This window comes from Paramisgurnus dabryanus, chromosome 1 (genome assembly GCF_030506205.2).
Source record: "Paramisgurnus dabryanus chromosome 1, PD_genome_1.1, whole genome shotgun sequence".
Classification (NCBI taxonomy): domain Eukaryota; kingdom Metazoa; phylum Chordata; class Actinopteri; order Cypriniformes; family Cobitidae; genus Paramisgurnus; species Paramisgurnus dabryanus.
In genome coordinates this window covers 26,102,740-26,118,547 of record NC_133337.1, presented here as the reverse complement: position 1 = coordinate 26,118,547, position 15,808 = coordinate 26,102,740, and the positions used below count along the sequence as shown (strand labels likewise).

At 35.4% G+C, this 15,808-nt stretch overlaps 2 protein-coding genes across 3 annotated transcripts; both read right to left on the bottom strand.

The window, feature by feature from the left end:
- Positions 1–768: 768 nt before the first annotated feature.
- Positions 769–8,648, bottom strand: LOC135779239 (tripartite motif-containing protein 16-like protein). Of its 2 annotated transcripts, XM_073814157.1 has the most exons (7): positions 8,573–8,648; positions 8,072–8,127; positions 6,153–6,756; positions 3,805–4,038; positions 3,565–3,721; positions 2,006–2,065; positions 769–1,517 (listed from the first exon to the last, which is right to left on the bottom strand). In XM_073814157.1, exons 2-7 carry the CDS (start codon positions 8,089–8,091, stop codon positions 985–987), a joined length of 1,608 nt encoding a protein of 535 aa, XP_073670258.1. In that variant the 5' UTR covers positions 8,092–8,127; positions 8,573–8,648; the 3' UTR covers positions 769–984. The 2 variants fall into 2 exon arrangements, with proteins under 2 accessions (XP_073670258.1, XP_065146041.1); XM_065289969.2 differs by lacking the exon at positions 8,573–8,648 and having other exon boundaries at positions 8,072–8,467.
- Positions 8,649–9,724: 1,076 nt separating this feature from the next.
- On the bottom strand, positions 9,725–14,752 carry cdkn1d (cyclin-dependent kinase inhibitor 1D). Its single transcript, XM_065289971.2, has 3 exons — positions 14,414–14,752; positions 12,848–13,281; positions 9,725–12,020 (listed from the first exon to the last, which is right to left on the bottom strand). The coding sequence occupies exons 2-3, from the start codon at positions 13,275–13,277 to the stop codon at positions 11,965–11,967; spliced, it is 486 nt and encodes a 161-aa protein (XP_065146043.1). The 5' UTR covers positions 13,278–13,281; positions 14,414–14,752; the 3' UTR covers positions 9,725–11,964.
- Positions 14,753–15,808: the final 1,056 nt, after the last annotated feature.

Here is a 15,808-nt window from a genome sequence, read left to right as displayed (position 1 = left end):
TGAAACATCTCCCCAAATACAACGACCACTTTTGTAGCCCCACCCACAGCTTCACGTGACACGTGTGGGCCAGGGGCAAAGCAAACCATGAAGTGTCTCGACAATCAGTAAACAATAAACATGTCTTTAAAGATTGCCAAATGTAAACAAAACGACTTTTAAATACATTTTTTCTAGACTTTTACTTTGACACAGTGATCTGATGAGTAAGTTAATCATGGAAACTGAGTTTTCGGTTGTGGAAGAACCGTCTGGGAACAGCACAGACGCTGGATACCTCGGTGGCTCGGAACATAACATTAGGAATGCGTAGGTAGCTTATTGAGTGTTAATCAATTTCAACTTTTTTTCTCATCTAATGATGAATGTTGTAGGAACTTTCATAATAAATCTGATACAAGTTTACCTAACCATTTTAGACACTGGTCATTCGTGATCAACTCCCCCTACTGGTGAACCATTCGGGTTTCGAAAAAATTCAAAACAGGTATGACGTAATGAAGCTTTGTTTGATAAAATCACGTGACTTGGCCAGTTTGAAACACGCTTCAAACCACTGATTCAAACAAAAGATTTGTAAATGTTTTTGAGTGTTCGGCCATCACTACATTCAGCAGTCAGTAGTTTCTATAAAGTTAGTTTTAAGCTTTTTGACAACTTTGTGACAGGCAGATAAAAAATATCTGATGTTTCATTGTTATATTTTATTTTTGCATTTGGTTTAGTAGTGGGATCAAAATATATTTGAGCTTCGACAACTTTGTGGTACTCAGATATTTTTATTTTATTTCACATCATGTCTTTTCAGTTACAATTGTTCATATTTATAAAGAAGCTGGCATTAGTCTGTTAGCAATACAAAAAGTACAGGTGTCTATATCGACAAGCACCAGAAATAAAATATTGGTATTTGTACTCACTCTTTACAAAAATAGCTTTGGTGCACTCTTAGAAGTATAACTATGCGTATAAGCTATATATAATCTACATAAATGTTTGATCACAGATTTTCACTTTAGACTTTAAATGAATTTTAAACCCAGGATAAAGAGGTTGAGTGAATATGGTCTGGACGCTGTGGATGAGAGTCATTGAGTCTGAAACATTGTAAAAGGATAAAGTTCCTCCGCTGTGATCCACATAGACTCCTACTTTACAACATCTGGACACTACAGGGAGTTCAGTCTTGATTTTATTGTGTGTGAATGAGTAACTGGAGTCAGAACAAAACAAACTCCACGATTGATCATTTAATCCAAACTCAGACTCATGAACGCGTCCCTTCCTACCGATGCTCTTATATGACACTGATATATTCACCTTATTACTCCACTCAACCTCCCAGTAACAGCGTCCACACACAATCTCTCTACACAACACCTGAAGTAAAGGATGAAATCTGTCCGGATTATCAGGATACTGACAGACATTGCCAATGCATGCAACTACTCGGTTTTCCTCAGAAAGTTGTAAACGTTCATTCACTGTGTTTGGATCCAGTGTCAGCCGATGATAATCTGAGAAACATAAGGTTGAATGATGTTTCCATTCAAATTCAATCTAGTTATTATGCAGTATTTATCATTTATATTACATTGATAGAATAATGAAACAAAATGACTATGGGGTGGTTTCCCAGACAGGGATCCTAGTCCCAGACTAAAATGCATATTTGATCTAATTTATTTTAAAAACACATTTTACACATATATCTGTCACATTGTTTTGTCTCAAGAGGCACACCAGTACTGTTTTTTGTAAGATATGCTTGTATAAACTACTTAATTGTCCTTATATAACTAAGGTCTAGTCCTGGATTAATCTTGACCCTGTCTAGGAATCTGCCCCTATATCATTTTAAACAAACACATCACTGGCAAAGTAAATATACACATGTTGGAATTGCATTTAACAGTGTACTTCATTGTTATGTGTCTCCATAAAGTTTATTTAGTCTGGTTGATGATAATTTTAATCTATGTAATCATGTTTATGATAAACTTACATGGAAGAAAGTCTTTCCTGGTCTTGGGTTTAGGGCAGAGAGTAATCTCTGTGTATTTCACTTTGGAAACAAACAGACATTTTTAAGTAAATAATGTTGACTGAAATTATACTTAAAACAGTTCAAATTGAATGTCTTGTATTTATAATAGACTCACTAGCTGGGTTTCCATCTAAACGTGAAGCGAATCTTTTCAAAATTTGCAAAAAAAAATAAATAAAGAAATGCGATTTAGTTGCGTTTTTCTATTAAGTTATTCCAGTGAATGACGGTGGCATTGGTAACCTAATAACCAACAGTAAATAAAACATGGCATGCTTGGAAAATGGAGATGCATTTAGTTACGATTGGGCAAGTTATAAATTAACTAGCAGTGCAGCTTGTAATTGCCAAACTGAATGCTGTGCACACAAGAAGGAATACGGCATTTTTGACGCAGACACTAGCAGCAAAGGCATTGAGATGACGTTGAGCCCCATATACAGTAAAGACAATGTCAGCGGAAACTGTTATGCTGCGTTTACACCAGCCGCGGTAGAGGCAGCAAGCGCGGGTGATTTACATATAAAGTCAATGCAAAGGCATGATTACATGCGGATTATTCTCCTGCGACGCGGTACACACGGTAAGCGCAGCGCAAATGGCGTGGAAGCCTCGTTCCGCGCAAATTAAGCGTTGCCGGGGGAAACGCGCAAGTTAAAAAATCTGAACTTCTGCGAATTTTCATGCCGCGTTAACCAATCAGGTCCTTGCTGTAGTAGTGACGTGATTACAGGAAGCGAGCGGAGTGGCTGAGTCTCAGCTGAGTCGCAGAAGCCCCTCCCATGATGTGAATTTTAGCGTGAATTTCTCAAATGACTAGAATTTCATGCACTGCTTTCACGCACGAATGAAGCGAGTGAACTCAAATGTTCAAGCGTCCAACTACGCACGAATAGCGTGTTTTTGCTGCCTCTACCGCGGCTGGTGTAAACGCAACATTAGACAATCAGTCATATGGGTTTAATGTTTGCTACATCAGAATTTATTCAGTAAATGCATTTCATCTCCCATTATTCGCATTTATCCTTTATCGCATATGTCAAAAACCACCTCAAGCGAGCGTAAAATATTTTTGGCGAATAAAGGGATTTTATTCAAAATTTGGCATTTCAATAACTCGTTTCTTATGCAATACTTCAAAATGTGCACAAAAATCTGTGTGATGGAAACCCAGCTAATGACACGCCATGACATATGTTCAGGTGCATTATGAGGCAAAACCTCGTATTAGGATGTGAATGTGTGATGTTATGTATATGTTATATTTTCAAAATAATAGGTCTGTATTGAATGCATTTATTTGTATACTTATATGATTATTTATCTGTATTTAAAAGTATAATCAGATGCTAACGATAATATACCTGAACGCATTCAACAATTTTTAATTAATATGGTTAAAATACGCAACCACAAAAATAATAATGTGTTTAGCACTGTATACACTCTTTAGAAGCTTATTTTGTTTTGACTGAATATATAATGTGATTTTAAGTAGTAAATGACTGATACTTTACCTCTATCAGATATCTTTTCTAGCTCTTCTCTGCAGAAACGCTCTAGTTTGTCTCTCAGAAGGGATACAGATTTTCCAACATCATCGAAAGAGAGAGACATGACAGTGATGCTGGATGAGTCTGGAGATTCAGGAGGAGCAGAAAGCGACTGGAATTTCTAAAAAAAATAAAGACACAAAATATTAAAACACGCTTTTCCCTTCATAAAGACCACTGCTCAGTTTTTCACATCTCCTTTACCTGCAGAAAATTTATGTCAACATTTGTGTTTGAAAGCTGCTCCAGCTCATCATCTCTTCTCCTCAGATCATCAATCTCCTTCTTTAGCTGATCCAAAAGTCCTTCAGTTTGACTCACTGCAGCATTTTCCTGATCTCTGATCAGCTGTGACACCTCAGAGCGGCTTTTCTCAATGGATGAGATCAGCTCAGTAAACATAATCTCACAATCCTCCACTGCCGTCTGTGCAGAGCGCTGTAAAGACACACAATACAATCAGCTCTTAGTGCCTCTTTAAACATCATTGGCTATGTTTACACGCACACAATGTTGTCAATCCGACTGAATTTAATCTGATTACAGGTTACGAAAGTACAGTTGACATGCACCCTAAACATTGCAATCTGATAAAAATATTAATTTACATGTAATTTATCTTCTACATAATCCGAACCAAATGTCTGCGCAAGTGCACAGACAGAGTTGCCAGATTCGCGAATCTGGCAACCAGCCCAATGGACATAAAAAATAGCCCAATTATCAATAATTAATAAACAAAATCCTATCATCTTTAACCCACAGAAAAACATAAATTAGCTGAAAGAGTTTAAAAGTTGGGTTAGCTCGCAGCACATGAGAAGCCCCTGGTGAGGAGCAGAGAGTTCGGTCAGAGTTGTGCAAATCACTCCGCCCATGCGGCAGTGCTTCGTCTTCAGAGAATATAGTTCTCAGTATGTATACTGTTAAAAGATCGCTGTGTCTCATATCACCTTGTTATTTGTACACGGTTTGACTATACAAATCACAACACATAAATAGGAAAATGATCGCGTTATTTTGTCACTTATTGGGAGCAGTATACTAGCTGGAGCCATGCATTTCCAGTCTTTGTGCTAAGCTAAGCTAGCGGGGGCTGCGTCAGACAGAGTTACAGCACGCACGGAGATGAGAGAGGTATGTATGGACTTATCTAACTCTGGGGGATACGGTGAATAAGCTAAATTCCCAAAATGTGGGCATGTTCCTTTAAGTCCACAAAAAAGCAGAGGATTTGACAACGCAGCGCACAGCATTTCTTGTCCAGTTTACGCTTTATCTCTGGATAAATGTACAAAGTCAAAGTTGAGTTGGAGAAAGTTATTCTTAAGAAGATTTCAGATATAGGCAAAGAAAACACTTCGTAAAGCATGACGCTTTATGTAATGTTATAAAAGATATGAATGCTGCAGCGCATGACCTCGTTACCTTTATAATGCGTGTTGCCATTGCATTGCTATTGTATGTTTCTGTGATGAGAATCATGTGATACGTAAATAAGAGGTAAAAATAAGATGTGAACTTGAGCACAAAAGTTATGTGCGTGTGCACAAGGTATTTATGCATTTGTTTGAGAAAATGCTATGATTCACGCGTTTACATGCGTACTTTTCTCCTGCTGATTGGATCACAGATCGGACTACACCGCACATTTCAATACGATCCAAATTTGCATCCGATCGACTTTAATCGTATTGATTAAGGTGTTTACATGAAGGCTTTTCAATCCGATTGAGCCAACAATACGATTACAAACTAATTATTTGGTTATATGTAAACGTACCTAAAGAGATTGGAAAGTTCTCCACTACTGGAGAAGAGTCCTGACTGATGGTGTACTCACACTATCCGATCTGTGCATCTTTGATCCCCAAAGGCTAGTTTGTTTGACCAGTCTGATTGGTCTTTACCGTGCTTGTACACAATATGACCAACCATTCCCTGCCTGGTTCCCAAAGTTTTAGCGTGCGGCCCCCCTTGTGTACGGTGCATTCCTTCGCGGCCCCCCAAAGAAAATTTGTGACAAAAAACTGTTCTAAAACTCAACATTTTAATTAAAAAAACATTAAAGCAACACTATGTAGTTTTTTTACCTTTAAATAATGTCTCTAAAATTATTTCAGTGATATAACAACTTTTAACTGGACAAATTGTACTGTTGCTGCAACCTGAGCAGCCTCCTAGCTGCAACAAGCACACTCTGAAAGTGGCGGTGGAGGGTAGAGCACACAACCCTGCCCCTCCCCCTGCCTGCAGAAGAGTGTCTGATACCAGGCACTGTTGCGCTTTTCAACCACATGGGGGAGCTGTAAGTCATTTTTACATGGAAACTACATAGTGTTGCTTTAAATTATACATTTTATTAGTAGCCTTATTTTTTTAGGTTTAACTACACAGAATTGATGATAAATTAATGTAATTCATAAAATGACATAAAACTGGGGCCCCCTGTGACCATCTCGCGGCCCCCAGTTTGAAAACCACTGCCCTGGTCCACTTAAAGTGATGCACACTAAAAGGCACCCAGTTGTTGTTGATCTGCTCATACTCACCTTGTGAGACTCCACACACGCTCGTAACTCCTGAATCTGCTTCTGTTTCATGTGGATTTTCTGCTGGTATTTTTTCTGAGTCTCCTTTAGTTTACACAGATGACACACACCGTGTTGATCACTACAGTTAAAATCCAAAATTTGACCATGCTGAGGGCAGATCATCTGCTGAAGTTGTCCGGTTCCATCATCAGTCACCTTGTGCCGCTTGCCCAAGTTAAATTCTTCATGTTGCTCGAAATTATTTTGACCGTCAGAGTTTTGACATCCCAGATTGATGGCTTTGTGTTTTTTTCCAGTACTAACATCACGCTCCACATCCCCAGGTCCAGAATGAGATTGAGCAGGAATAGCTTTTTTAGTCTTCTTCAGTTTCTCCACCATTCCAGCTATAACAGTGTTTTTATTCAGATCAGGTCTTGGACTGAAGCTCTTTCTGCATTGAGGGCAGCTCTGGACTCCCTTCTTATCCCAGTACTTTGAGATACATATCATACAATAATTATGTCCACAGGGAATAGTCACCGGATCGTTTAGTAATTGCAGACACACCGAACAGCTGAACTCATCCTTAGACACTGAAATACTGGCTTCTGCCATTTCACTGCATGTACACAACGACAGAAAAACAGAGATCACTATATGCAAATACAATAACACCCTACTTTTGCACCGTTGGTGGTGAAAACAAATCCCCTGGGTCACTGTCTGTTTGGATATGAGAGAAGGCGATTCACATAGCGTCATACCAGATGCAAGGTTTCTCTTTCTTAGGAAACCGAGTTTACATAACCAGAGAAGTTTCCTTTTGTTTAAGGGAGTTAAAATCGTTTCCTGGTTCTGTGTTTGACTGATGTGTGGAAAACAGGTTTGTCTGCAAATCTCGTGCTAAAAATAAAGATAAAAACTGCAGAGAACCACGACCACACATAGGGCTGCACAATTCATAAAAACAAATAATCGGGATTACAATTATGGGTTAAACAATTACATAATTTCCAAAAGCCTCAATTACAGAAGTCCATTTGTGACAGTATGTTTGTGCACCAAATACAGTGGTGAATCAGAGATTTTAAAATTAATAAGTTGATGTGTCCTTAAGCCATTCGTTTTGCACTTTTTACTAAAAACATAACTCCATAATTATTATTTGTTATTTACATTACATATATTATTCAGTTTTGGATGTTACCATGCAGCTGCTTCACAGAAAGTTATAAAACATTTTGAAATTTAATGTAAAATCTATTAAATGTCATTATTAACTGCAATATCAAGGTGAATAATCGACAATTATAATTTTTGTCATAATTGTGCGGCACATCCACACACCATCAGAAAACAGCACCGTAATCATTGTAGTAATGCTTGAGAACTAATTTTTCATAAAAAAGACCTTTATCCCTTAAAACTCATCTTTAAGCATCAAATCAGCAGATTGCTGTTTTTTACTGTAAATGATGAGTTTTTTTCCTGTAATTTCATTTATTTCCATTAAGCACTTACTATAGAAAATTACTGTAAAATTCTTTGACACTGTCGTGTTTTAAACCTTACAACCGTAAATATTACAGTATAATAATTTATCATGCCACTATGGTTAATATTAGAGAATACAGTATACTATAGTAATTAAACTATACTATAGCATAACTAATATACAACAGCATATTACAATTTACTACAGTTTATTCAAACAAATACTACAGATTTATCTCACATGGGAAGCAATTTTCAATCAATAAACAACAGTGATATCTTATTACAATCTGTGGAAACTTGAACACCAAAAATTAAGAAAAAAATTGGTAAATAATCCTCTCTTGACTATCTGTACATTTCGCTTAGTATAAGCTATGATAACATATCATGAAGTCAAACTTAAAAATGAAACGCAAGATAATAAATCTGAACGTTACCTGCACAATAGGGAATACATGCCACGGATTTCCACAGGAATTGAGAGAAAACAATCCTAGAAAAACACACTCGATATTGATTCGGGTCAAACGATATTCGTGAATTAATTTAACTCATAACAATATATCGTTGCAGGAGCAGCGATGTTTCCCAGTTGTTTCTCATGCAAGTTTGAATCTTTATGGTGTCTGACTGAGAGGAGCTGAAACGAAAGTGAAACCGCTGCTATTTCCGGTTAAATTATGCAAGATTTCTGAATATTCAGAATATTATAGGTATCTGAATATTCAGTTTAATAATAGTAAAACTACATATAAAATATAATTGATTACAAAATTAGTACAATAATATTAATACAGTTGCATTTACTGTTGCTCGGACAGATAAAAAACAAGAAATGGCCACGTGATGATGTACTCAAATGTTAATCTCTGTCATGAAACCCTTCTTGTGTACGTACTGTAAAGTATGTGAAGACTTCTTAGTGTAGTGATCTTTACCTCGTAAAAAGTCTTCGTGAACGCGTCGTGTTAAGCGATGAGTAAACACAGGCTAACTAGATATTGTTGTTAGCATCCGTCAAAATGCTTGTGCAATTACAAAACCTAACAGTAGGGAGAGCTAGTGATAAGAAATAGTTTTCTCCTCGAGCCTATAGTTTTTAAACTTTTCTCAGCAGAACACCATGACCTAAATTATTTAGTTGAAGTAGCCCCTGAGATTTCAAGTAAATATTTAAATAATTTAAGAGCATTGCATGTTTTAAAAAAAATATTGTTTACCTGTTTTATCAGTAGTATTTTACATAGCTATTATGATCTGTTCTTGGACCTTCATCTGGTAGTTTTTTAAGGCTTGACGTATCTGTCCATTATTAAAAGGGATAGTTAATCCAAAAATAATATTTCTGTTATCATTTTCTCATATTCTCATTATCACTTCTCTGTATTTATTTATTTTTTCTGATGAACACAAAAGAAGATATTTTGAAAAATGATGATAAGCACACAGCTAATTGTAAACATAGTAGGAAAAACAAATATGATGGAATTCAATGAGTAGTCAACTGTGTGCTCATCATCATTTTTCACAATACATCCCTAATATTTGTTTTCCTACTATGGAAGTCAATGGTTACAATCAGTTGTGTGCTTACCATCATTTATCAAAATATCTTCTTTTGTGTTTATCAGAACAAAGAAATTATACAGATTTTAAACATCATGAGGAAGAGAAAATTATGACAGAATTTTCATTTTTGGGTGAAATATCCCTTTAAGTCTGTTATGTAAATACTATTGTATATGTTCACTGCAATGAACAATTAAATTGTTTAAAAGGTGCAATATGCCAAATAACACCAAATAATTTTTTATGCACACCTACTACAGCTGATCCCATCTGCCATGTTTAAAAGCATATGATGACCCACCCAACTTTAAAACGTATCAAAATGATCTCAGAGTTTGACAGACCAAAGTTGAGAGACCAATTACCTTAAATTTCATTGTCAAGTCCTATATATTGTAATTTTTCAGTTATTAGTGGTTTGTATGTACTGATTTAACCCTTGCTATTTCCCCATTTGTATATTTTTTAAATTAATTAAATTATTATCCAAATGAATGCTTAATAAAGACAACACAAACCAATAGCTTTAAACATAATTTTTATGGTTTACTTTTGCATATACATAATTTTTGTTAAATCAACTTGTTTTAACATATTCGTAACATACAATCACTGTGAACTATACCTGGATAATAGTTGACAAAATACCATGCATTAATTACAATACAAAGCATTTATTGCATTGAGACATGATGAATGGTAAACGTCACTTTCTGACATCAGGTTGACATAGTGCAAAATTTAACATGTGGCATCAAGAGGCACTTTTTATATAGCAAAAACAAAATGACACAGCAAACATGAATCACTTTAAAAAAGAAAACTGGGACATTTAAAGTACATCATCGTGTAACGTCAAAATAAAACTGCTACAAAGATCAAAAACAAATGCTACAATGTTTTCTTATATGTGTGAGTGCATATCAATAAAGATATTTGTAAATTTTGAGGTAGAGAACTATTTTAAGGCAATTAATACAATTTGAAAAGATATACAAAGCTGAAAAAAAACTCTGAAAGTGTGTTTAAGATGAACGGAGCTTTGAATGCAGTCTGGTGTTCAGTTTCTGAGCACATGGTACCATGTAGTGACTTCATTTAATCCTTTAACAGAAGTCCAGAAGCGGCTTTACTTATCAGGAGCAAATACTTTGGTTAAATGAAATAGCTGCCTTATTAACATCTGATATAACCTTCAACTGATTTAACACACACATTTGAGTAGGTACATTAAAAAATAATCCAACAAAAACATGAAACAATTGAACAAGAGATGTAAAATGTCTTTGATTTCTATGTGATGAAAAACAGGAAAGGTAGTTGTAAATCAGCCTCATAAGTGGCCGTTCACATTTTGCGTCTTTTGCATGCGCAAGTACGTTATTGTTAAATGTAGGTGTGTGGCAATCGTGTTTAAATAATGAGCAAAGTGCTCTTTTTTTTTCCAGGTGCAATGGCACAACACAGAGTTGAGAATGTTTCAACTTTCAGAATGCCGTGCATGCACCGCAGGTCATGTGACAAGAACCAACCAATCAGCTTTTAGACGCAAAATGTGAACGGTTCCCTTAAGACACCGCTCGGGTACACTTTTTTGTGTTTCATAAAAGTCTAAGATTGGATAATCTCAAAAAGATCCAAGTGTAGCATATGTATTTTGCTAGGTGAGTCTGTTAAAGCATAGTTATTAATACACCAAACAAATTTAAACTAAATTAATGGCTCAGATACTTGTATCCTATAAATGTTTTGCATTGTCAATTTATAATGCATTTTTAGATATAAAATAAGTAAAATGAATGGTAACCCTTTACAATAAAGTTGTATATGTTAACGTTAGTAATTGCATTGGCTAATTTGAATTTACAACAAACAATATTACAGCATTTATTAATTTTACTTCATGTTAAATTTAGCATGCATTAGCTAACATACTTAACAATGAACAATATAGTTTTGCAGAATTGATTAATATTTAACATTAGTTAAGTCACAATGAACTAATATGAATAATTGTAAACTATAATGCTTATGTTCGATCATGTTAGCTAATGCATTTACTAAAGTTAACAAATACAATCTTATTGTTAAGTGTTAACAAAATAATTACAGGACATTAAATGATTGTTACAAACAACAGTTACAAAATACTGTGTACAATATATATCTATTGCATTTGGAATCTTAATGATTGCTATGTCACAAGATCACCAAAAGCTTTACAAACAGTCATTTTATAGTGCATTTTGCAGACTTTCACAGTATTTGAAACAGTATATGTTAATATGTTTTCTGCATTATAAATACTTATTCCATGGTTCTTTTCAGATTTGATTGATACAATATGGTATCAAGATTTCTTTAGATAATTTTAATTAAATTATAAAATAAGTGAATAAAAAACCCTTGAATAAACTAGATATATTAAAAAGCTTGTAAGTCAATTAAATATATAGGAATTTATTTACTGAATGATCTCAAAAGTAACCTACAAAATCATTTAGATGATATATTATGGTTCCATGTTGTTTTACAGATAATAAAAAAAAATGGGAGATTCACTGTAATATTATATACAGTGTTCATATCTTATATATACTATGGGGTAAGTATTTATAATGCAGAAAATATATTAACTTTTTAAAAAATGTAAAAAACGTAATAAGTATACAAAACTAACTGTTAGCGGAACAATGTGCAGATATTGTATATACATTTATACAACCAAAAATGATCCAGTAAAGTTTTGTGGTTTGTGTATTTACTCTCCTGAGTTTTTATGATCAAGAAACCTTTTCTTGGTCACTCTGAAAAAGTCTGAAACACAAAAAAAAATATTTTTATAAAATAAAAATTGTTAATACACTATAATCTGAGACATGGGCAACTTATACAAAAAGCAATAGTACACCTAGTTTCTAGTAATTTATAGTAATTTATAGTTCTTCAACCACCTAATTAATAGACACTATAACATAATAGGGACATTTTTGGCGGTGGTTGTGTAGTCAAAAATGTAAATCACATATACATATCCACAATGGTTTGACCTTCAAAAAGGTTATACCAAAAGGGTAGTAGAGATGCGATTTAACAGATAAAAGAAATCTAGCAAAAATAAAGCCCCAAGTAGTGATGCACCGAAAATACTGGATGCATTTGACTGAAATCAACTTAAAAAAAATATATTTTTTATAATTCTATTAATATTAGACTTCCCTTATTTAAATTTTTTATTTATTTTCATTTATTTTATATTTTTGAACATTTTTGGCGGCTTAAATTTCAGTGCATCCCTACATTTGACTTACTATGTAAGCAGAACCTTATACTGGAAGTGCAGTTGTAAAAACAAAAACCCTGATGCTGCGTACACACCAAAAGCGAGGGATCGCATTCCTCACTCAAAATTACTTGCGGGATTTAACTTTGTCTAATTTTTCGCTTGAATTGAATATATTCAACATGCCAACATGCATTTTCGCAGCAAACAGGCCGCATGATTAGCGTCATTCTCATCGCCCTGCACGAGTTCGCATTGCATTGGCTTTATATGTACTCTACTCGCGTAAATAGTTGAATTCGCGTTTGGTGTGTACGCCCAAATTTGAATAGTTGCAATGCATTCGAGTCTACTCCCTCACCTGTGATGTTTGCTTGTTTCCGTTTGACTCTCAGAAATCTCTGCTCTGGTTTTGTTCCTTTCAAAGTTCCTCTACTACGCCTCTCCGGATATTTTTCAGTTGCATCAGTTGTGGGTGAGCGTGTGAAGGTACCACCTCTAATCCTCGGCATATCAGGCCTCACCACACAACTATGGTAGAACGCCGGCACATCCCGGCACGGCAGCTCCTCCCACTCGATGGTGCCGGAGACCGGCTTGTCCCTCTGGAAGTCAAAGTTCCAGCGCTGCTTCGCGATCTCCACACTCATGCTTATCAGTCTCTGAAAGTCCTGCTGCAACTGCTGGTGATCCACGGGACCGAACAGATTCCGACGAACCAATGCCACAGGTTTAACGTCCTCCTGCTCCTCCAGTGGCTCAAAACAACGCTCTGCTGGTGTCACAGACATGTTCCTAGGTCAAAGGAGAGAAATGGGATTTTACTTCTAAGTTTGTGTGGGTAGAGTTATTCAAATTAGGACTGCATAATTTAATAGAAATTGTAATATTGTTTGTGTAATAAGGATTAAGGGCATGGTGGGTCAATATGATAGTAAAAGTATGTAAAATTACTAACAATTAAACTTTCATTCAACACAGTATATAAGATCACATCTGTGTGCATTAAGGGTGCATATGACTGGAAAGGGGGCGCTATTGAGCACCTTTTGGAAACCTAAAATGTGACACCCTGCAGTCGTGTGGACTCAGCAGCCATGCACACGTCACATGAATTGCGACCTTCATTGACGTTTTTGCTCTGTGCACAAGAATTGAATGACTTTCCATCTTATCTCGGAAATGTGCTGATGGTATACAATAGTAAGTTATGCAATATGGTAGAAACACAGGAACTACCTTAGTGAACCATGCTTTTTCTTTTACTTAAACTTTAAAATTAAATCCTGATTGTTTTTAGTAATGGTTGGTTTAAAGAGTATTTATCCAGAGTGATACTGTAATAAAGACATTAATAACATATGGTACTAAACACATTTTATATCTGAACTGATATCAAATGTGTATTATTTATATAAGGTATATAGTGCAATATAATAAAAACCATAAGAGAGAGAGATGCAACGGACTGACTTTTTACAAACATTTCCTACTTTAAATACACACGTGGTCACAGCTCCTAACTTAGCTAAAGATGAAGAAATCTAAAAGCAACGCCTAACTTGGTTTTAAATCTGCATGCTGAATCTTTAAAGTCAAACTTGTACACTGACAAATGCAACAAAATTTTTCTTAAAATAACAAAAAAACAACACAGTTTACTAATGCACGCGACCGCATGCTCTGCACGGAGACTTGTTTACGTCGAAAAAGTTTGCGTGGCACGCGCACGCCTATCAAATTACTACAACGCTACACGGCTACTACAAAATACACACAAACACACGAGAAACTGCTAAGGATAGAAAACTAAAAATCACAGTTTATACACACGCATATAGATGCACATATAAAGATTAATAATATTTTAACTTTTATATTTGAAACAGAAGTGGCCGAGAGAGAAATAAAAGTAAAATGTGCTTACCATTCGATTGAAATCTTCGCACTTATTGCTCGAGGTGGATATGATCAACATGCACTTCCTGATCCAAAGCAGAAACAAAATAAAAAGCAACGACCCTCATAAAAACATCGCGTCTCTGCTGCGAGTTGTTTGTTATGATCGCGGGGACCGCCCACAGTCACGTGACAAGCGCAACGGTTCAGCGCTCCGCGATATAAACATCAAAGCACGCGTTTATACATTCATGCAAACCTAAAATCATATACGGTGTGCTTACATACGCTCCGAGGTCTTAGTAAAAATAACGGGAAGTTTGTGGTTTTCCACGTCCATGTTTACGCGGAAACTGGGTCAAACCCCCACACACCCCCTCCGCGTGACAAGCATTCAGCGTTTGCTTGCGTCACGCTCGGAATTGGCGCGCGGCCAGGAACTTTGGTCACGTTGATGTGCAACGTGACGAGGAGGAGCCACAAACCCGCAACTGAAAGAGAGAGAGAGAGAGAGAGAGAGAGAGAAAGAGAGAGAGAAAGAGAGAGAGCTTTGTTACTTAAAGTATTCAAGATAAAGGACATATATTAAATATCACAAAATAAAAGAGAATATTAAAATGACATTCTAAGTCATATAAAAAGTATCTGAAGTAAAATTTAAGAGGAACATCGCAGCATCTGTCCATACTGATACAGCAGAATTATATATTTCCATATAAAATATACATTTTTGAGTTACAGATTGCACATTAAGTGTTCTTAAAAAATAAAAAACTAACATTTAGCCAAACCTTAGGGTGAAGTCAGCAAAAATTGGCCACTTTTTGGTTAATAATGAAATACAATAGTTATTTTTAGTTTTTTTTTTATTTCAGGTCCCTGTATTACTCTCTGTTTATATATCATTAAAAAGTATTGTTTTTGTCCCACAGCAGTTAATTTGTAAACACTTTCCTCTTTATCAGCTTAATGGGCCAGAAAAACTAAACTAATCTACTAAACATGCCAGTGAATTGGTGAACAATTTATTTAATTTTAAAATAAAATTGCATAACAAAGTTATACTAGGACATAATGATCATGACCAGGGCTTTGAGCAAAATAATTAATTTTTTATTTGTTGAGCAATTGCAGGATATATATGGATTTGCACCCTTGATGTTAAAGGGATAGTTCATCCAAAAATGAAAATTCTGTCATCATTTACTCACTCTCATGTTGTTACAAACCTGTATAATCCTATGGAAGTTTACAAAATTCCTCAAAATATTATATTTTTATTTTTGGGTGAACTTTCCCTCTAATAATGAATCTGAAATAAAAATGGATACTGCAATTACAATGGCTATGCACTAGAGGCCGCTGATGTCCAGGCAAAGTAACTGTTCATAAATCTGCTGTTCTGCTCGTCTGTGTTTAGTAC